Source organism: Cryptomeria japonica, chromosome 4 (assembly GCF_030272615.1).
Source record: "Cryptomeria japonica chromosome 4, Sugi_1.0, whole genome shotgun sequence".
Taxonomy (NCBI): domain Eukaryota; kingdom Viridiplantae; phylum Streptophyta; class Pinopsida; order Cupressales; family Cupressaceae; genus Cryptomeria; species Cryptomeria japonica.
The window spans coordinates 146,842,694-146,864,969 of record NC_081408.1 but is presented as its reverse complement, the minus strand read 5'-3'; the positions used below and the strand labels follow the sequence as shown (position 1 = coordinate 146,864,969).

General features: G+C 35.1%; 1 protein-coding gene across 1 annotated transcript in view; it reads right to left on the bottom strand.

The window, feature by feature from the left end:
• LOC131874966 (myosin-1-like) overlaps nucleotides 1-21,169 on the bottom strand; it is a 66,836-nt gene extending 45,667 nt beyond the window's left edge. The window contains exon 1 of the mRNA XM_059218943.1: nucleotides 20,885-21,169. Within this exon, the coding sequence (XP_059074926.1) occupies nucleotides 20,885-21,169 (285 nt within the window). The remainder of the gene's footprint in view (nucleotides 1-20,884) is intronic.
• Between the last annotated feature and the right edge of the window lie 1,107 nt (nucleotides 21,170-22,276).

Sequence of the window (22,276 nt, the reverse complement as noted above, 5' to 3'; positions counted from 1 at the left end):
CCTTCCTATCCTGTTCCTCATAATTTTTCTCCAGCACTCTTAGATTTATTGTCAATCATTCTTTCCCTTAATGTTTTTTTTCCCTTTGTGAAGTTTGAGAAATGATATGTTAAATCCTAGATTAATTTAATGATCTATCTTAGATTGAATCCTGATTTACATAAAAAATAACCCTTGTCATTTAAGAAAATAAATTATCTTTGAATAGAAAATCCTAATTAAATTTTTTATCATTTTCTATAAATAAAACATCACAAATATCAAAATTAATTAATTACTTTCCAAAACAAATCATTGTCTAACATTGTCTAGACAGCCTAAGTAGTAAGAAGAATAAGATGGCAGGATTTCAATTTAGTCCATATGACAACCTAACATCACAGTAAATATTATTTAATAGAAGAGGAACAATACATAATTAAAATAGGTCAAAATCTCCAATACAGGAGAATACATAATTAAATAAAAGGTACGTTGGCAAAGGATAAGTACTAAAAATATTGTTCAAAGTTCACATGTGAAGCGATGAGGGACATGCATATGGCAGTGATGAACATAGCGATCAATAAGATCACGAGAACGTGAAGAGATCATAATATCGCAAAAGCAGCCTAACTTCATTTTCCTTATGCCCCCGCAACAATGCCAATTGGGGTGCTTCGTCATACCTCCATTCGAAATACAATGGTTCACCCTACTCAGGGCTTGAAATTCATTGCTACAAGTACTTGGGACACCTCCCACCTGCACAGTATACATACTCATCACCACAATAGCACAAATGAGAATCACCATGGCCTTAGTCATCTTTACTTTCAAGAAAACAAAAATTGCAATGGATGATTCAATCCATTTGCTTCTTTCTTTTTATAGACTTGGAAGGCCATGAGTTGGCACTGGAATCAACATAGACGGTGGTGAATGTCATGTGGACAAAAAAGATTTTATTTTATCTATCAAATATTAAAAAAACCTCGCTACCCAAAAGAATAAACAATGAATTTGTGAGCTGGCGAGTCCCTTTTCATGGTAATTTATGTTAGAAATGATATGCATTGGTTAAAAGAGAGCACCGACCAAAGATAAAGCCAGGAGTTTTGATCCTTGTTTTGATCTAATTTAAGAAAGTTCGCTTTGGCGTTAGTGTGTTTGTTGAGTGCTTGTTATAACAATCATGTAGTACAGAATTTGTATGAAAGATTATAGGGTCAGAACTTATAGTTTGGTGTACATGTCAACAAATAATACTTGTCTATAAATCATTTTCTTTGATCAATAGTAATACTTGTCCCTGTTTTCGCAATCGTATCTTGTTCGAATAAATATTTACTAACATAATATCAGAGCAGTGATCCATTAAATGCTAAAATTGTAGCGATGGAGGTTCTCTGCATTTCGTAATCAACTGGTTTCCATGGTGGTTCTCACTTTGAAGACTTCTGCTATAGTCTATAGACTTCTGTTATTAATAATGTAAGACAATGCAGTGATTTTCTTAGAGTAAGTGACTGTGGGGAGTATCTTGTATTCCACATTTTCTAAGATTTATATGCATTCTAGAATATATGTACCTGTTTGCATAGGGTAAGTTCTTATTAATTGAATCTCATTCTTTGAAATCAAGACAACATGGATGGAATTCACATACGGGCATAGCTCCAATTTTTGATAGACTAATTACTAGATTCAATTTTCTATATATATGAGTATGTTGTTATCCTTTTCTTAACTGAACAAGAGCTGCGTTGCAGCTCGAGTCAGACATGCAAAAAAGAGATGATCTTGTATAACATTATAAAATACACAGTTTGAAATTTTGAAAGAATCTTTTTCACTACTCAATCCAGCCACATATTATTGGAAGAAATTTGTAAAAATCAGCAAGCAAGTCTAAACACAAATTGTGTGTAAAATGAAAACAAAATCTTCTTTCGATTTAGTAGTAACCGAAAATGTTGCCCCTCTGAACACGGATTGTGCACAGAAAAACGTAGATGACCATAGAGGGGGCTGTATGCAAGACTCTTATTTCAAGAATAACTTGACTACATTGCATCTTTCACTCAAAATGTTATTCTAGATACTAGTTTATTAAATAACTTTGCGTAGATTTGTTCAAGCAGCAGGTTCGAATACTTATCAAAGGCTTTAAAATTTTTTATGTTTGTGGCTAATATTTGGGAATATGGATTTTTTTTTGGTTATTATGATAGCATTTAAATTTGTAGACTTACAGTAGAGAGGTTTTATTGTAGCATAGAAGCTTGTTTGTGAGCTTTAATTTATATTTACTTTGGCCCAACTTTCCCCCAAAATGGGAAAGATTATAGTAGGAAAAAGCTTCACTGCACATCAGTCATTTGTTCTCTTTGTTCTCTTTTCAGCTTCTGTACAAACATAAAAGCCATAAATAGTACTGTCCAAAACCATAAATTCATAAGCAACCAGATACATATGCATTCAAAATAGTATAGGCCACGGGCAATAGCAAAAAGAAGATAACATGCAAACATGTATCTTCGGCAATGGTTCTACTAACATGTTCTTTACAAGTAAAATAACTAGCTGCACATCTGAGGAAGTTATGAAAGAGGTCCAAAGATTGGTGGAATTATACAAGAGTGATGAACTGGGTATTATTATGACACATGATTCTAACACTGTGCGTCTGTTGAGTAGTGAACTATAACTTTTTGTTATAAACGATCCTTTAAAACAATAATAATTTAGACATCAAGGATATTTAAGTTTCCATGCATTTTTAACTTGTATAGGAATCATAGGAAGAATTGAGCAAATTATTGCAGATGCTGGAGCCCTCCTAGCATTTGTCAAAGTGGGAGATTTTTTCTAAGAAATTACAGAGTCTCTATTTGTCAATGTGGGAGATTTGTTCTAAGAAATTATAGTGACTAAAGTTGGAGACTTGAGAATATAAGATCAATTTTTTTTTATAGTGAGTGGACTTATCTTCATGCATTTGTAAATCAATGAAAATTTCGAGCACAATTCAAGATTTTTTTGTTTTTCATAATTGATGGACATAGATAGCCCCTCAAGAATTAAATGCAGTTAACATGACTAGCAATGATAAAGAAATAGTGTCAAACTACTAAGCCAAAAAACCCTAGCCAATTATAAGATTAAATCTTTAACAATCTAATAAACATTTCTTCATATCTTCACTTATTTGTGCCATGCACTTGAGTAGGGTGGAGTTGGAGAGCTTTATGCCAAGGCGGACTTGGCCTTTGTCTTGCCATGAGCGAATTTTAACTTTGTTTGGCCATTCCTTTCATAGGGAAGACTTCAAAATCCATTGGACAACTTGACCATGTCGAACTTCATGCATCATGTGCCACACCTTTAACATGCCTAGCGAACTTCAAGTTGGTTCTGACATTGCTTTCTACCATGTTGCAGGTTGGAGTTTGTCTTGTCTTAGGCATGGTAGAGTTGGAGGTTGTGGAGACATGCTAGGCCAAGAGCTAAGTGTTGTGCAATCCATCCATATGCTAAGCGGACTTCAAGCATGATGTGCCATGCATAGGGTGGACTTGAATGCCTGATAAGACATAAAACATGGTGGCCTTCATGATCAGTAAGACATTGGCCATTCTTCCTTGGGCAGAATATGTTACTCTTTTTCCATGACTAAATCTTGTGCAAACTTGATGACTACCTTCCAAACCCTAAATCTACTTTCAAAAAAGTAGAAAAAAGTAAAAAGCAAAAAAAGAGAAAAGCAAAAACTAAAAAAAAAAGAAAAAAAACAAAGAAATTGCAATCCTCGTCCTTCAGACCTTTTGAGCACTTTGTCAACGTCTTGATAGCATTCCGAACATAAATTCTCTACTTGTCTCCAAATGAATTCTCAAAAATCCTAATCTTAAACTCTCAAAGAAAAGAGTTATGAAATCGCAGAGTTAAGACCAAAAACCCTAAAAAGAAAAAAACTAGGGGGTCTCTATTTGTAATGGGATGATGTGTGAAATAGGCCACAACAGGTCCCAACCTAATTTTTAGTTATGTCTATTTTGTTGTTTTGTCCTACTCTATGGACTATTTTTCCTTGGTTAATGTTGTTGGGGTTTTTCTTGTTGTTCCTTCTATCTCTATCTAATTACCACTTTGGTAAGCCTCGTTCTTTATAATAGGTTTTGGGACCTTTAGAAAACCCACTTATTTTAATAAAAAATATCATGTCTATTTTGTCAAAGGTGGTTTTGATTTTCAATTTGTATTAATTTGCCATAAATGTCATATGTTTTCCTGATACTATCCATAGTTGTTTGGTCAATACATTAAAGTGTTGTCCATAGCATCCTAATGAGTTGCACAAGGAAATTTGTGAATTTTTCTATAGAAAATTATGTTTAGTGAATGGAAGAATAACTCATAAATTTCTTCCATGTCCATTAGATAGTGTTGAATGAAGCATAAAGTACAAAAACTCTTAATTTCTAGCATTTATTTATTTATTTTCACCAAAAACTCTTTATGAAACTCATTCGTTAATTGTCAAAATGGATGGATGCACTCTTTAGTTATCTTGGAATACCAATGCAAGGTATCTCCTTAAAGAATATTAGGAAATATTGTAATGAACTAACGCATGTTACTCAAGGAAGTCATGAATGCCTACAAAACCCTAACAAGCTAATAAGAAAATACGATTTATGATTATTTAATGTAGGGTTAGGCTTAGGTTTAGGATTATCATTAGAGTTACGTTTAGGGTAAGGGTTATGGTTAAGTTTAGGGATAGAATTATGGTTAGGGTTAGGGTAAATGTTAGGGTTAGGTTTTAGGGTTCGGGCTAAAGATCATTGCTTGGTTTTAGGGCAATGGGTTGGCTAGGATTTGGATTAGGGTAAGGGTTACAATTGTGGTTAGGATTAGAATAATGGTAGAGTTAATTTTAGGATTTGGGTTATGGTTAAGTTTAGGGTTAGAATTATGGTTATGGTTAGGGTTAGGGTTAGTATCAAGGTTAAGTTCTATTCTTATGGTTATTGTTAGGATTTACATCATGATCAAGGTTAAGGATTTAGGGTTAGAGTTAGATTATAGTCAATGTTAGGGTTTACATTAGGGTTAAGTTTTGAGTTATGGTTTGTGTTAAGATTTAATGTTAGTGTTTAGGGTTGAATTTGAGATAATGGTTAAGATCCACATCATAGTTAGGGTAAGGATTTGGGTTAAAAATATGTTTATTGTAGGGTTAGGATTTAGGGTAAGTGTTATGAATAAGGCCAGGGTTTAGTATTATGGTTATGGATATCATTAGTGTTAGGATTCACATCATGGTTAGTGTTATGTTTTACATCATGGTTAGGGTTATGGTATGGGTTAAGATTTAGTGTTAGGTTTAACATTATCATTAGGGTTAGGGTTTAGGAATAGGGCAAAGGATTATGGTTAGGGACAAACATAGGATTAGTTTGTGGGTTAGAAAAATATTTAGGTTTAGGGTTGTTATTAGGTCATGCTTAAGCTTACTATTGGGTTTAAAATCATAGTTAGAGATAGTATTGGAGATAAAATAACACTTAAGATTTAGGTTTAGGGTTATGGTTTGGATTATTGATGCATGGGATACTGGTCTACAAACACCCCAACAGGCTATACTTATTGTTTTCACAACTTGACCTTAGAATCCCTTAAGGTTTTCTAGTCTTCTCCTTCACCAAACAACTCAAATTTGGATTACCAACACAATCAATCAAAATAAAATCACCTAGGGTCTTCACATGACCCAAAAAAATTGGCTCAGAAACCAACACATACCCATTTGCCTGGTTTACAAAGAACCCTCTTACTCGGGTGCAACCTAGGCCTTATCCTAGTAGGCCTGCCAGATGGGTTTTTCAGACTTAATTCAATATTTTCCCAAAACACTAATAGAATAAATTAGACTTTTAGATACCCTTCTGGTTGTTACATACAATATGTGAAAATAAACTATGATTGTTTTGGACAAAATATCTAGAACAACACCCTGCTACACACCAACTAGGCCCAATTAGCCCTCTTTTCCGAAGTAAGTATCAACAAATGGTACAAACACAAAACCAAACAAAAAAAATGTCTTGAAAAATATTCCAAAACAATATATTTTCCATGTTTAAAGCCAAGAAAAACTCATTTGACAGGTTAGATATCAAAAGCCACTTTTTAGACCCCCTAACCTAGGGCTTTCTCAAAACAACTCTTCCATTCACTTCCAGACTTGAACAAGGGTCATTTTACCTTTTTTTCAACCCCCAAAAACATCTTCCAACATAGAAACACCACCTTGTTAAGCTACTTCTTCTGCTACTATACCCATGCCTCCATTTTCATACTTTTTTTCTCACACAAACAATCACTTTTATTGATGATCACCTGTTCAATCCCTTTTCCCTACATTCTTTCCATTGGTTTTGCTAAAAATACATTTATAGGGTTTCATTCCTCAAGGAACAATAATGACATAAAGAGGAATGAGCCCTAACTTATCATTTTGAGACCAAAATAACACAAAATGTGCATCTACAACAGTGTTCTTTGGAACAATCAAAACTAATGATTCAAAACAGATGTAAAAACATTCAAAATGGATTAAAATTCTCATTAATACCCAAAGGAATCACCTACAATCAATTTCCAAATAAAAAATTAAAGAAAACAATACAAAACTAGCAAGTAGTTTCCAGATTTTTGTATCAAAAAAGAGTGTAGTATGTACACCTTAATTCTCCAAGTCATGTAGCATGAGTTATAGACCAACTTAAACCTTACAAAACTGACCATAACCACCTTTCCCCTTACCAAACATCTAAACCTCTTGTTTGGCTAACTAGTCGTTGGGTTTTTAAATTTGAATTTGACAACACTAGACATAATCCCCTTAATCCTAATTTATCAACACCAAAGGCTTTATTTGAGCCTTATTAAATCAAAATTACTCAACACAACCTAATTAAACTCATTATGAATCCTTTGTTCCATTTTTATATATTTAGACTTATCGACCCCTATTAGATCCATTTGCACTCAAAACTCATTTCATTCTTCCTCTTCCATTCAAATGCCTTAATAGTATTTATTAGAACATTTTTAGGTCCTTTAGACCATTGAATCCATGTTCTATACCAAAATGGCTTCATGTGCATCCATGTCACAGGATGTGCTCCTGCACCATACTCACCCCCTAGGAAAAATATCTTGTCCCAAGAGAATAGGGATCTTGTTTGTACTCCATGCATCCTTCTCAAAGCCCACCTACACCTTTCAAAACCTGCAACAAACTCCTACAAATGAGTAGATAAAAAAAAATTATTGGATCTCTAATTTAGATAATCATGTATGGACTACTGTTGCACCATGTTCCCTACCTTTGTGAGGTCCAAATGACCCCAAACTCCATTCATCCTTGAAGGACTAGCACTGTCCTTAATTTTCATACTTAGAGGGAACTCAATAGTCCCTATTATCACACTAGTCTGCACCTTCCTTTTGTTGTCAAGAATAGAATGTTGTTGCCCTTCTCATTTCTTTCCAAGTCCCTGATCACTACCTTTTGTTTCCATCACCTTAGAAACCTGCAAACTCACATACTCCTTCCTACCAATGCATATTACACTGGATTTAAAGATATGATTATTTTTTAGAGGAGTTAATGTAAAGCTCTTACCATCCTTGTGAACAACATATGTGTTCAAGAACCAATCATGCAATGTCCTTCTTTGTTATTGCCAAGGCCTTCCTAAGAGTACATGACAACATGTCATAGCAACAATGTCACACAATACCCTATCATGATAATTGCTAGTGGTAAAATCTACATATGCTAGCTCTTGGACTACTAGATTTTGTTCATCTGTTACCCAAGTGGCTTTGTAGGGTCTAGTATGTGGTATTCTTACTAAATTTAACTTCTCAACCATCTCTTGAGAAACTAAATTATCAAAAGAACCTGAATCAATTATCATCCTACATACTTTACCATGACTCAAGCATTCAGTTCTAAAAATGGATACCCAGGGTTCTACCTGCTACAACCTTTGTCCTCTTCCAAACATCAGAAATTCACCCTCAAGTTATTAAGCAACAATACCAATTTTCTGTTCTGCTGGTTGTTCTCCCCCTTTGGCCAACTGAATTCTTTTCTTAGTCTTCTTGCCACCTTGTTCATTCATTGGATACTAGAAGGAATTGTGCCCAACTTCATTTCATGTGAAGCACCTTCCCATAAAGACTCCTGATCCTCTACCTGATCTAAATCTACCTCCACCTCTGTATCCACCTCTCTAATTAGAAAATGACTCCTTACCCTTATCATCGGTGCCTTATCCTTGTCCTCCATTGTTAGGCTTGCTGCCCTTTCCTCTATTTGCATTACTTCAGTAACTTCCTCCTTATCTCTCTTGCTTCCTCTTTACCTTTTCTTCAATCCTTATAGCCAACTAAAAACACTCTCCAAGTTTCTTTGGTATAGTCAAGCCAATCTCATCTTGGAAGTTGTATCTAAGCCCATTGAGATATCTTGCAACCTTTGCATCCTCATCTTCCAATCCACATCTTATACTCGACTTGTGGAATTGCTCAATGTAGGTCGTCAGATCCATGTCTTTTTGTTTCAGATTTTGTCTCAACCTCTTTGTCTGAATAGCATAATCAGATGGAATGAATTGATCCTTCATCATGGCCTTCATCCTACTCCATGTGGTGATCTTAGTCATCCCTCATTTTTTTCTCTCTTTCTGCACAGTACTCCACCATGTTAGATCAGTACCTCTCAACTTTGTGTTGGTAAAGTTCACCTTCTTGTCCTCATTCATGTCTACATAATCAAAGTAGTTTTCTAGGGTATCAATCCACCCAAATACCTCTTCAACCTTTCTTGAAATGTTACATTCTCCCTTCTCATTTGTCTCATCTCTCTATCACTTTTTGCTTCTTGTTCTTTCCTTTCTCTCCTTTCCATATCCAAGGTCTCTTTCGACTCTTGGTTCTCCCTGGCTCTTTGTTATTTAAGAGGCATCTTGTATATACCCCAACTAGTACACTACTTCTCCTTCTTCCTTACTTCCCTCAAGAATCTACTAGTGGCTCTGATACAACTATGATGCATAGGATACTGGTCTACAAACACCCCAATAGGAAATACTTGTTGTTTTCACACTTGACCTTAGAATCCTTGAAGGGTTTGTAGTCTTCTCCTTCACCAAAGAACTCAAATTTGGATTACCAACTCAATCAATCAAGCTAACATCACCTAGGTTCTTCACATGCCCCAACGGACTTGGCTTAGCAACCAACACATATCCATTTTCTTCTTTTACACAAAACCCTCTTACCCAGGTCCAACCTAAGCCTTATCCTAGTAACCCTACTGGTTGAATCTTTCAGATAATTCAAATTTTTCCCAAAATAGTTACAAAAAACATTAGACTTATAGATACCCTTTTTAAAGTTACATAACATATGTGAAAATAAACTATGGTTCTTTAGGACAAAATATCCAGACCAACACCCTGCTACACACCAACTAGCCCTAATTAGCCCTCTTTTCCAAAGCAAGTACCAAAAAATAGTATGACCACAACACCAAACCAAAAAAAAGTCTTGAAAAATGTTCCCAAACAAAATATTTTCCAGGTTTCAAGGAAAGACACAATCATTTGGCAGGTTAGATATCAAACCCCCCTTTTTAGGCTTCCTAACCTAGAGCTTTCTCAAAACCACTCCTCCATTCACTTCCAGACTCAACCAAGGGTCATTTCACCTTGTACTCAACCCCCAAAAACATCTTCCAGCATAAGAAAACCACCGTGTTAAGCTACTTCTTTTGTTGCTACACCCATGCCTCCATTTTCATTTTTTTTTCTCAAACAAACAGACACTTTTCTTGATGATCACTTATTCAATCTCTTTTCCCTACATTATTTTCATTGGTTAGGTTAAAAAAACATTTATAGGGTCTCATTCCTTAAGGAACAACAATGACATAAAGAGGAATGAGCCCTAACTTATCATTTTGACACCAAAATAACAAAAAATATGCACCTACAACAATGTTCTTTGAAATAGTCAAAATAAATGATTCAAAACAGATGTAAAAACCTTCAAAATGGATTAAAATGCTCATAAAAACCCAAAGGAATCATCTACAATCCATTTCCAATCAAATATTAAAGAAACCAATATAAAATTAGCAAGTAGTTTCCAGATTTTTGTATTCAAAACAAGTGCAGTCCGCATAACGCAATAATGATTACTTCCCAAACTTCAACCTTACTTCTTTGAGTCATGTAGCATGAGTTATAGACCAACATAAACCTTCCCAAGCCAACCATAACCACCTTTTCCCTTAACAAACATCTAAATTGCTTGTTTAGCTAACTAACCGTTGGGTTTTTAAATTTAAATTTGACAACACTAGACATAATCCCCTTAATCCTAATTTATCAACACCAAAGGCTTTATTTGAGCCTTATTACATCAAAATGACTCAAAAAAACCTAATTAAACTCATTAGTCAGCCTTTGTGCCATTTTTACATATTTACACTTATTGACCCTTATTAGATTCATTTGCACTCAAAACTCATTTCATTCTTCCTATTACTTTCAAATGCCTTAATAGGCAATATTATATGATTTTTATGTCCTTTAGACCATTGAATCCATGTTCTATACCAAAATGGCTTCATGTGCCTCCATGTCACACGATGTGCTCTTGTGCTAATTATCGATAGAGTTATGGTTTTCATCGTTGTTGGGGTTAGGGTGTAAATAAGGGTTAGTATTATGGTTAAAAATACATCATGCTTAATGTTAGGTTTATGGTTAAGATTATGGTTAATGTTGGGATTTACATCACGGTTAGGGTTATGATTATAGTAATGGTTAGGGATTAGGATTATGGTTAGGGTTAGGTATACATCATGCTTATCATTAGTGTTAGGGGTAGGTTTATGGTGTTATAGCTAGGGTCTACAACTGGTCAAGGTTAGGAATATATTTTAGGTTATGGTTAGGGTTAATATTATGATATGTCATAGTTGGTGTTAGGTTTAGGGTTACAATTATAGAGAGGGGTAGGGTTTACATCTTGGTTAGGGTTAGCATTAAGGTTAGGGTTATGATTATGGTTAGTGTCTATATTATGGTTAAGGTTAGACTTAGGGTTGGGGCTATTGTTAGTGTTATAGTTAGAATTATTGTTAGGGAGGATTAGGATTATGGTTACAACTAGGGTTTATATCATGTGAGGGTTCAATTTAAGATTATGGTAGGGTCTACGTCACATTGAGGGTAAGGATTTGGATTACAAATATGTTTATTGTTAGGGTTAGGATTTAGGGTAAGGTTTATGATTAAGATTACTATTTATTGTTATGGTTATGGATATCGATAGGGTTAGGATCTTTATATCATGGCCAATTTTATGGTTTACATCATGGTTAGGATTATGGTTTGGGTTGAGATTTAGTGTTAGGGTTAGTATTATCATTTGGGTTAGGAATTAGGAAAAAGGCCATGTATTATGGTTAGGGACATACTTTGGAGTAGGTTGTGGGTTAGAAACATAGTTAGGTTTGGGGTCATTATTTGGATTGACTTAGGCTTAGTGTTGGGTTTAAAATTATAGTTAGAGTTAGTATTGTAGATAAAATAACACTTATGATTTACATTTAGGGTTATGGTTAGAGTTATGGTTTACATCATGGTTGGGGTTACCTATGATGAGAATAAGGGTTAGGATTACGGTTAGGACTACATCACGGTTAAGGTTAAGTTTAGTGTAAGGGTTATGGTTAATGTTGCGAATTACATCATGGTTAGGGTTACAATTATAGTAATGATTAGGAATTACGATTACATCATGCTTATCATTATTGTTAGAGTTAGGATTAGTTTTATGATGTTAGGGTTAGGGTCTACATCATGGTCAAGGTTAGGAGTATATTTTAGGTTATGGTTAGGGATGGGTTTTAGGGTTAGTGTTAAAGGTTATTGTAAGGTTAGTGTTTTGGGTTAGGGTTATGATTAGGGTTAGGTTTATAATGTTTAACTTTTCCTATGGACTACAAATCATAAGAGTTAACTATTGATTTTTTAATTATTAAGATGAAAATTTGTGCTCAAAATGAGGTAGGGTCTCCAAATTATTTTAGTAAAAAAAATTGATTTTAACTATTATTTTTGTTTTATTAAATCAATTTAAAAAGTAATAAATTTATATACAATTGAATCTATTTTATAAATAAATATTTCTATAAATAATTTAGATCTTGTATACATTTTTATTTATGTAAAATAAAATTTTAGAATAAAAATGAATTTTAAGTATCTATAACTTGCATACATTTTCATCTATATAAAATATATATAGACACACTTATTTTTAATACACAACTTCTAAATATCTTGTGTCCTTGTTGCAATTTTCATTTGTGATTCTCATATTTCTAGTGCCATAGCTGAAAAACACCGATGATGACACAAACCTTGGTGTACCTACTATAGGAAGCAACTGACATATATATGACAAGACAACATATAGTAGAAGAGGAAGAAAAGCTACAAAAGAATAAATATGGTAGTTGGGATTTAATTCAACACTCTCCCTCAATCACAACTGCCATCTATAATACCCAAGTTGCTTTGTTGATGCACAAAACTTTCTTTTCCCTATGGTTTGGTGAAGATGTCTACATGTTGATCTCCTAACTTGCAATGTTCCAAAAATATTTCTCCATTATTGATCAACTCTCTAATGAAATGATACTTTGTGGCTATATGATTGCTTCTTTTGTGAAAAACTAGATTATTTGACAATGCTATGGCTGAGTTGTTGTCACATATATCTTTGTTGGTTATCCTTGGTCATGCCTCAATTATGTGAACATTCTTCTCATCCATACTGCTTGACAAGCTGCCCCTATAGCCACTACATACTTTGCTTTAGGTGATGGCCGATTAACTATTGGTTGTTTCTTTTATGCCCAAGATATTATGCCTTATCCAAAATGAAAAACATTGTATAAAGTTCTCTTCCTATCATCTATAATCCTTGCACAATAAGTGTCATTGTATCCTATTAGCTTGAAATAATTTAACCTTGATTAGAGAATTTCATAGTTCCTTGTCGCACTGACACATTTCAAAATTCTTTTTCTAGCTTGCTAATGAGAAACTTTTGGAGACTCCATGAAACTTTAAATAAGAATAACTTCAAACATTCTATCCGACCTTGTGGCTATTAAATGCATAAGACTACCAACGAGTTTTTTATGGGTAAACGCTAAAACTTTGTCACGTTGCAAACCAACTTATCAACACAAGTTAATTTAAGTAGTTCTAACTAAAAAAGAATTTTAATAAAACATATGGTCTATATAGATTCATTATAGCTAAGTTATATAAGGGGCACAACATTTCAAATTGGAAATATCTACTAAATGTATATTCCAGCACTCTATGACAGTTTTTGGCCATGTCAAGGGATATGTTGCAATAGTAAGAAGCATTTAAATTTTATCATAAAACCGATTATTAGATGTGTCCATCAAATTTTTTATATAAAGCGGTGTTTTATATATGTGTGTGTTTGTGTGCATTTAGCTTTGAAATATTCTATTTTCAAAATCAGATAACTCTCGATTCTATATAAATAATCTAATACTATATTTTGATATCTTTACAATATTTATATAAGTCTCTTTATTAATGTTAATTTCTCTTCTTTCTTTCTTTTTCTGTAAAAGATATTTAGTACAATGATGGAGAACTATATTAATTCATAGAATACGTTTTTTAATATTCAAAGTTCACTTACATAGTCAATTTATATCCATATAAAGATTCATTAATCCATCCTTTAAGAAGTTTCTTATGTACAATTAAAATCTTCTCAGTGTGTATTAAGATAAAATTCACATTCAAAGGATGAATTATAGCACATTCTTATATAAAAATAATCTTTAGCCTCTATAAAAATAACATTCTAAACAACTATACAGAATTGACTACTATCTCTTACATATGAGTCTAGCCTAGCCTACAAAAATCATTTCTCTAGAATAGAATTTTATGACATAGATAGATAATGTATACACAACAATCTTTCAATTCATGGAGGCACTTTTCTTTGGCAGCATCAAACGCAGTCATGGGTCTTCTAAGAGTATAAGTAGGATGGCTTGCAACCACGGCTACAAGAGAAACAAAGCAACCAATATAACTAGTGGCTCCAATCACTAGTACTTTACTAGTGCTAATACATTTCCCCTCCTTCACAATATTGTCATATGAAGCAATCACATAAATGGAGGTCATGGTTGATACTTAATTTTCATCCAATATTTGAGTAAGCAGGCAGAGATCAAAAGAATGAGGGAACGCAACAACACTTGCAGCCATTTTTATTTCCAAAAAAATTTACAACCCTTATCCAACTTAGGAATTTCAACGCAATACATTGTAGCATCCTTTTGTTGGGTGGAGATAGAGTAACTGTCCTTTCTGTGAATTCATCGTAAAATTTTTCAATGATTTTTCTAGTTCTCTCTAATTTTGAGTCTTGACAAGGTGGTTTGGGCATATACATTGGGGAAAATAAAATGAACATGTAAACTGAAGGTAACAACCTTGAGCTTGATCTTGTTATTCTTAGCAGAAGCAAGGTCAAATGAATTTGTCTATTTTCCAAAGAATTCTAGAGCTCAAATGACCACCTAATCTGACAACCTGGTACTCTAATATTATTCTTTTTTACAGTATCTTGTATTTGTTAATTCCTAGCTTAGTTTGTTCATTGGTCAAATCAATTTCTTTATAGTTCCAAATCTTTTGTAGATCTCAAATGGATTTCTGATCTTCAACCTAGCACTACACTGATTTTATAATTTATTTATAGCATACTGCATTTAATTTCCTTCCAATCTTTTTTGTTCAACAAAGACTAAACTTGGTTTGCAACACTCGATTTTATGCAAAGCTGTCTTCGCTTATGCTAAGTATCGAAGCCTGAATATTCCATGTACTAAAAGTATTTTTCAAGGTTGTCATCTATCAGTTACTGGATTAACTTGTTTTGCAGTGGAGTCCTTAAATCGAACCTCCACCACATGTGTTTGGCAAGGTACTCTAATTTTAAAGACTTTAGAGGTTGCTTTGCCACTGTACACAAACATGTAGCCTTGAAATTAAACCTCCTTTGCTTCTAATCCCCTCTTTCTAGCTGAGCAAACAACTTTTTATTTTTTCTTTGTCATAGGTCCATTTTCTGATCGTTTTCCTTTTCTTCTCTTGATATTTTATGTTCAAACTCGAGATTTTCCTTATCTCCATGCGCTGAATCTTGAAAGATCAATATTGATCCATCACCTTGTCTTTTCATCAAAGGATTATCCTTCAACTATTCTATCAACATTGTTGCATCAATGGAAGCTCTTTAAACCTGATTTGAAGCTCTCACATGTCACAGTCCTAGTGAATATACAATCTTTTCCTTTTTGGATACCGTGGAATATAGATGTTCTCAAGTGGGGTTTCTAGGCCTCAATCAAAAGAGTTTGGACTCCTTGAAGTTCCTTTTTTTCTTATAAGTTTGAGAAAGTGTCAGTCACATGATTTGAAGCTATCACATGTGACATGATTTGAAACTATCACATGTCACAGTCCTAGTGAATATATAATATTTTCCTTTGTAGATCCCTTGCAATATAGATGTTCTCAAGTAGGGTTTCTAGGCCTCAATCATAAAATTTGGACTCAGGTACCCTTTTTTCTTAAAAGTCTGGGAAAGGGCCAATTGAGACTGTTTGGATAGAGATATTTACTAACTCCATTCACTTGATTTCATACACTTGGAAACCAATATGCACAAAGCTTTTGTCCTCTATGGGCTTGATGGCTCCCTTTCTAGTATTTGGGATAAATGGATAACATTAAGTATGCTTACAGTGTAGACCAAACATATTCTCCAACTGAAGACTTAACCTTCTCAGGCTAAGGTTTAATTATGTCCAAATTCATGTAGATCTAAATATAAGAAACATGAATTTAGAAGATGGTGCAATTATTGTAACTATGTATTCTCCTAGCCAGTTCAGTTTGCAAATTACAAACCTTGTGAAATAACTACTCATTCCCAAATTGCAGTACTACCTCTTCAAAAAATCCAACAGGACATGCATGGGATAGCACATTTTCCATTTTCTAGAAGTTGCCTTTGGATTAGCTTTGTATACCATGAAGATTGAATAACTCTTGTTGTGATGGAAATTAGTAAGGTATACTCATATATGAAACAAAATTAATTTTCCTAGATTCACATTTGTAGTATGCTAGTGCTCTTTTAAATTTTTCCTATTTTCATAGCCTTTCTCACATGTTCAAATTCACTGCTTCCCTTCTATTCTCGTTTTTTTCTTTTTCGTGCCGTCACATTACTTTCTTTCTTTTCCAAAAATGAACTTTTTTGAACAAGCAGTCTTAATCATGATTATGCAATAAAGAAAGACATGCGATCATAGTTGGAAAGTACCAGAAAAGTATTAAAGAAGATTATTTTGCAATTATGGCAGCGACGAAAAGATAGGTTTTAAAAGATGGATTACCCTGCCCCCTACTTAAAATATGACATGTGTCCTCACATGTCGCAAAGAATAGGCAGAAGTTCAGGCAATAATGACCGGTACATGCATATCAGAAAATGAATAGAATGAAATAAATCAAATATGCGATAAGAAAAGATATGGCGTACCTTTGATAATTGCACGTACGTGTGAAAAAATATGACGACATCTGCATAGATTGACAAGTGGGAAAGATATCTTAATTAAGTTTGATGCGGATGGATGACGTGGATGGGTGAAATGGGTGGATGAAATGAACAAATGAAATGAATGGATAGAAGTGAAAGAAGTGAAATGGGGGCGATAAATGAGAATGGAGAAAAGGGGTTTCCTTTTGTAAAAAGAAAACCTTTATTATGGGCATGCTTTTTGAAAATTACGGTGACGCTGCAAGAGAAAGGCAAAAGCCTTCGGCTACAGGAAGAGTAGCGGGAAGAACCTGAATGAACTGCTGCATGAATTCTTCCTTGGAGACTAGTTTGTGGTATAACCGGAGTCGGTGGCCATTCACTAGCAATTTGAAGCGGACTGGGTCTATTGTTACCAGCTGTACAGCTCCATTGTCGAACACATTTTCAACTTTATAGGGGCCAAGCCAACGTGTTGTGAGCTTACCTTGGTTTTCTTGATATCTGGAATCATATAACAGAGCCCAATCTCCAGTAGAAAATTTCCTGGTTTTGATGTGCTGATCATGCCTTTTTTTCCTTTACTGTTGGATTGCTTCTGTATGCTACAGGGCGGCTTTTCTCATTTCCTCCAAAGCATTTACCTGCAGGAGACGGTCCTTCTGTGCTTTAGATATGTCTATATTGAGTTCAAGAGCTGTCCTCAAAGTTTTGTGTTCAAATTCTATGGGTAACATGGTTGTTTTCCCATAAAGCAGCTCAAAAGGTGTAAACCCAGTTGTTGTTTTCCATGTAGTTCTGTAAGCCCATACTGCTTCAGGAAGTCTATTGCTCCAATCTTTTCTATGTATCTGTACTGTCTTTGTGAGGATCGCCTCAATTTCTCTATTTGTTACCTCTGCCTAACCATTGGCTTGAGGGTGATAAGGGTCGGACTTCCTATGTTTGAATTTATATTCATTCATTAGTGTTGTGATCAGATTAGATGTAAATTGAGCTCCTTGATCGGTCACAAGCTCTCTGGGAACCCCAAATCTTGTGAAAATTTGTTCATACAGAAACTCAGCAACTTTGTTATCTCAAGCATGAGCCATAGCTGTTACCTCAACCCATTTTGTTACATAGTCCGTGCAAACTAGAATGTATGACTTTCCATTTGATGGTGGATCAATTGGTCTTACAAAATCCATCCCCCATTTATCAAAAGGGGTGACTATTATCTGTGGATGTAGTGGCATTTCATCGGACTTAGTTGGTCTTCCCATACACTGGCATTTGTCACATTTTCTTGTATAGGCCACAACATCCTTATGTAATGTTGGCCAGTAGTACCCTGTTGTAAGAACTTTCATTGATGTTCTTTTTGCTGCAAAATGTCCTCCACATGGTTCATCATGGCAAGCATGCAATATGTCATAAGTTTCATCTTCTCTTACACATCTTCACATTACCTGATCAGCTCTAGTATAAAACAAACTATTTGCAATCCAGAAAAGTTAAAACTTTTCTCTATTAACAATTTCTTTTCTTTTGGAGAAAAGTAGTCTGATATTCTGTTTGCTGCTAGATAATTGGCAATGTCTGCATACCAGGGTGTATGTACAGCGATGGAAAACAAGTGTTCATCTGGGAACCTATCATCAATGATCTCATGTTCAACAGGTGTAGCTAATTGGAGTCTTGATAAAAAGTCAGCTACAACATTAGCTCTCCCTGGTTTGTCAATTATGGAAATGTCAAATTCTTGTAACAACAGGAGCCAACATGCCAACCTACCAGAAATGGCAGGTTTGTTCATCAGATATTTGATTGCTGCATGTTCAGTATGGATGAATATCTGATAACCTGTGATATAATGTCTAAATTTATTCAAAGCATATACTACTGCAAGCAACTCCTTTTCTGTGACAGTATAGTTGAGCTCAGGACCTTGAAGGTTCTTGCTGATAAAGTAAATAGCATGTTCAACTGAATTTTCTTTTTGATTCAGAACTGCTCCTATGCCAAAGTCAAAAGCATCAGCATGTATGTGAAAAGGCAAATTCCATTTTTAACCTTGAAGAACAGGGGCTTTAGTAAGCAAGTCCTTTAATTGTAGGAAGGATTTTTCACAGGCTTCTGTCCACTCAAATTGGGAATCCTTTGTTAACAAAGCATAAAGTGGACTGGCAATTTTACTAAAGTCTTTTATAAATCTTCTATAATACCCTGCATGACCAAGAAAACTTCTGACATCTTTCTGTTTTGCAGGAGTTTGTAAATTCTGAATTACTTCAATTTTAGCAGGGTCAACCTGAATTCCATTTTTTGAAACATGATGACCTAGGACAATACCTTTTTCCATCATTAGAAAACACTTCTCATTGTTTAGAGACAAATTTTGCTCTCTACATCTTTTCAATACTTTTTCTAAATTTAGCAGTGCTTCTTCAAATGTGACTCCATAGGCAGTGAAATCATCCATGTAAATCTCCATACATTCATGAGATATATCAGCAAAGATACTAATTACTGCTCTTTGAAATGTTGTTGGCGCATTGCATAAGCCAAAAGGCAAGACCAAATAAGCAAATGTTCCCCATGGACAGGTAAAAGTGTTCTTATCTTGATCTTCAGGGGCTATTTTTATCTGATTGTATCCACTGTAACCATCCAAAAAGGAAAAATATTTTTTGCTAGACAGTAAGTCTAGTACTTGATCTACAAAAGGTAGTGGAAAGTGATCTTTTTTAGCAGCACTATTCAATTCTCTGTAATCTACACATACTCTCCATTTTCCACCTTTCTTGGGAACAACGACTAAGAGAGAAACCCATTGACTGTCAGAGATTGGATAAATAAAGCGAGCATCAAGTAATTTTTGAAGCTCACTTTTAACTATTTCCCTAAGTGCTGGATTTACTCTTCTTTGAGGTTGTCTAATTGGTGAACAATCTTCTTTGATATATATCCTATGAGTACAAACTCGAGGATTTATTCCTTGCATGTCCCCATATTCCCATGCAAAAGCTTTATGCTGTTCTTGTAGCATTTTTAATAGATCAGCCTGTTGAGACTGTGATAGTTTATTATTGATATTCAACCAATGACCTTGAGACAATTCTATCTGCTCTGTGAGATCACTCATAGAGTCTACAAGTAATGTTTGTATCTCTTGTGGAAGCAAATTATGAAAAATCGTTGGAAGTTTAGGCAGTGAATTTTCAGAATCTGGTTGCTACAGGAAATATTGTAAATGAGTATCATTTGGATCAGATGAACCACCTTTATCAAAGTTGTTTTGTAGAATTTGAAACAATAAGGCATCTTCACTCTGAAGTTGTGAGAATGGGTCATTTTGAATCATCATTAATTGAGCCAAGGAATTGGTTTCTTCAATTTCCTCCCCCACATCTGGCCAAACAGGTTGGGACAAATCTGGCCGAGGTCTAGCAGGAGGATACAAAGCCAATTTCTTTGTGGACTGCACATCAGAAATGGTCATATCTCCAGAACGGCATCCTATAAAAGCATCGGCAGTTGCTAACCATGGTCTACCAAGAATAACTGGACACCCTCCTAAAGTTGCCTTAACTGGTAATATTGTGAAATCAGCAGGATACTCCCAAGATTCAAGAATGACAATTACATCTTCTACAATCCCATCAGGTTTAACTGTGGAACTGTCTGCAAGCTGCAGGACTGTGGGTGTAGACCTAATGTTTGAAATGTTCAGGGAGTCTACAGTATGCTTTGTCATGACATTAATGGCAGCACCTAAATCAATCAAAACATTTTTTACAACTTGGCCATTTACATTTATCTGCACTACAGGACTTCCAGGGTCAATATACTTTGGAATAACTACATTTCCCAACATTATATCAGCTAATTTTCCTAAGACATGAATTGTTTGAGGGTCCTTTTTCTTTCATCCAAGCTTCTTTAAACAGGCTTCTTTAATAGCTTTTCCAAAAATAGGAATATCTTTAATAGCCTGAAATAAAGGAATTTGAATCTGCACATTTTTTACCTGATCCATAATGTCAAAAGTGGTTTGTTCCATGGGTTTATATGTAGTACTTTGCAACCTCTGAGGAAAAGGTGGGTTATCTTGATTTTGCAGAATAGGCTCCTTAGGAACAGTATCTGTTATTGGCATGTGCTCAGTAGGAACAATAGGTGTAGTAGGTTCTTCATGGGGAGGATCTGATATTTCAGTAATCCGAGGCGGTTTTAGAGTAGGTAAAGTAGTTCCAGACCTCAAATGGATGTCATTAATGTTTAAGGCATAAGCTTGATACTGGTTGGCTTCGGCAAGATGCGCAGGCTGCTGAGGTTTATTATTGGGATTGGGCATTGGCTGGGCAGGCATAGGCGTTTGTTTCGGAGGTCCAGGATTTGTGGCAGTTACTACAGGAGGTGGCATAAGGGCTTGTGGTTGTGGTTGTGGAAGCTGCAGGAATCCAGAGGATTGGTTTTGCCATTGTTGAGGGCCTCGCCATTGAGAATTTTGCTGCCAATTTCCTGAAGGTGGGGTCCATTGCCCCTGTGGCTGCTGCCATCCTCCTTGAGGGGGTTGCCATTGTTGGTTCTGATAATTAGGCCAATTTGGTTGAGGTGGGTTCCAGGATGGTGGTGGTCCATATGCATGTTGCCATTGATTATTATATCCAGAATAAGAATTACCAAAAGTTAAAGGGTCTTGAGGCATACCTTGTCTTTGGGCCCATGGTCTCCTTTCTGCAACAAAGAATACGTGATCATCATCTCCTTCTACTGGCTTAAAGTCAGTAGGTAGTTGTTTAGCTTCCAAATTAGCCACCATCTTGCATCTGCAGTCACGCTTCTTTTGTCTACAGTATGGACAAAACTCAGCCAAAACTACGTCAGCCTCCTCATGTTTCTTTCGAGCTTGTATAGTGTCTAGTTGTGTAGCCATATTATTAATGATGTCCTGCTTGAAGTCAGATAGCAAATTTGTTATTTCTATTCGGTAAAATCTGCCAGAAGAAGACTTCCCTATTGTAGCATGATGACCTCTACCTTTCTTAACTATTGCTCGAGAGTAGTTAAGACATATTTTCTTTATATCATCCCAAGGCACCTAGGTTATATCACCTCCTCCTATCAGGTCCAAGGCATCTATACAAGCATCACTGATTCCCTTTAGAAACAATAGTTTCTGAGAGTCCTCGTTGAGACTATGGTTTGAGTTCCTCTGTAGTGCAAACAAGAATCTGAAAATGTAATCTTCCAGACTTTCATCCTCCTTCTGCTGAATTTAGAATATATCATCACCCTTGCTGGCGCTCTTACAATATTCCTTATACTTTTCAAAGAATTTTGTCTGCATGACCTCCCAACTATCAACTACACCTCTTCCCAGACTCATGAACCATCTAAGAGCTCCTTCCTTCAAGGTGGAAGGGAATAACTTCAATTTATGAGCGTCTGTGTTGTAGTCATAACTACGACAGAGGACATCAAACTCAAACAGAAAGGTTTCTGGGTCCTCTGTGACAAGGCCATAAAA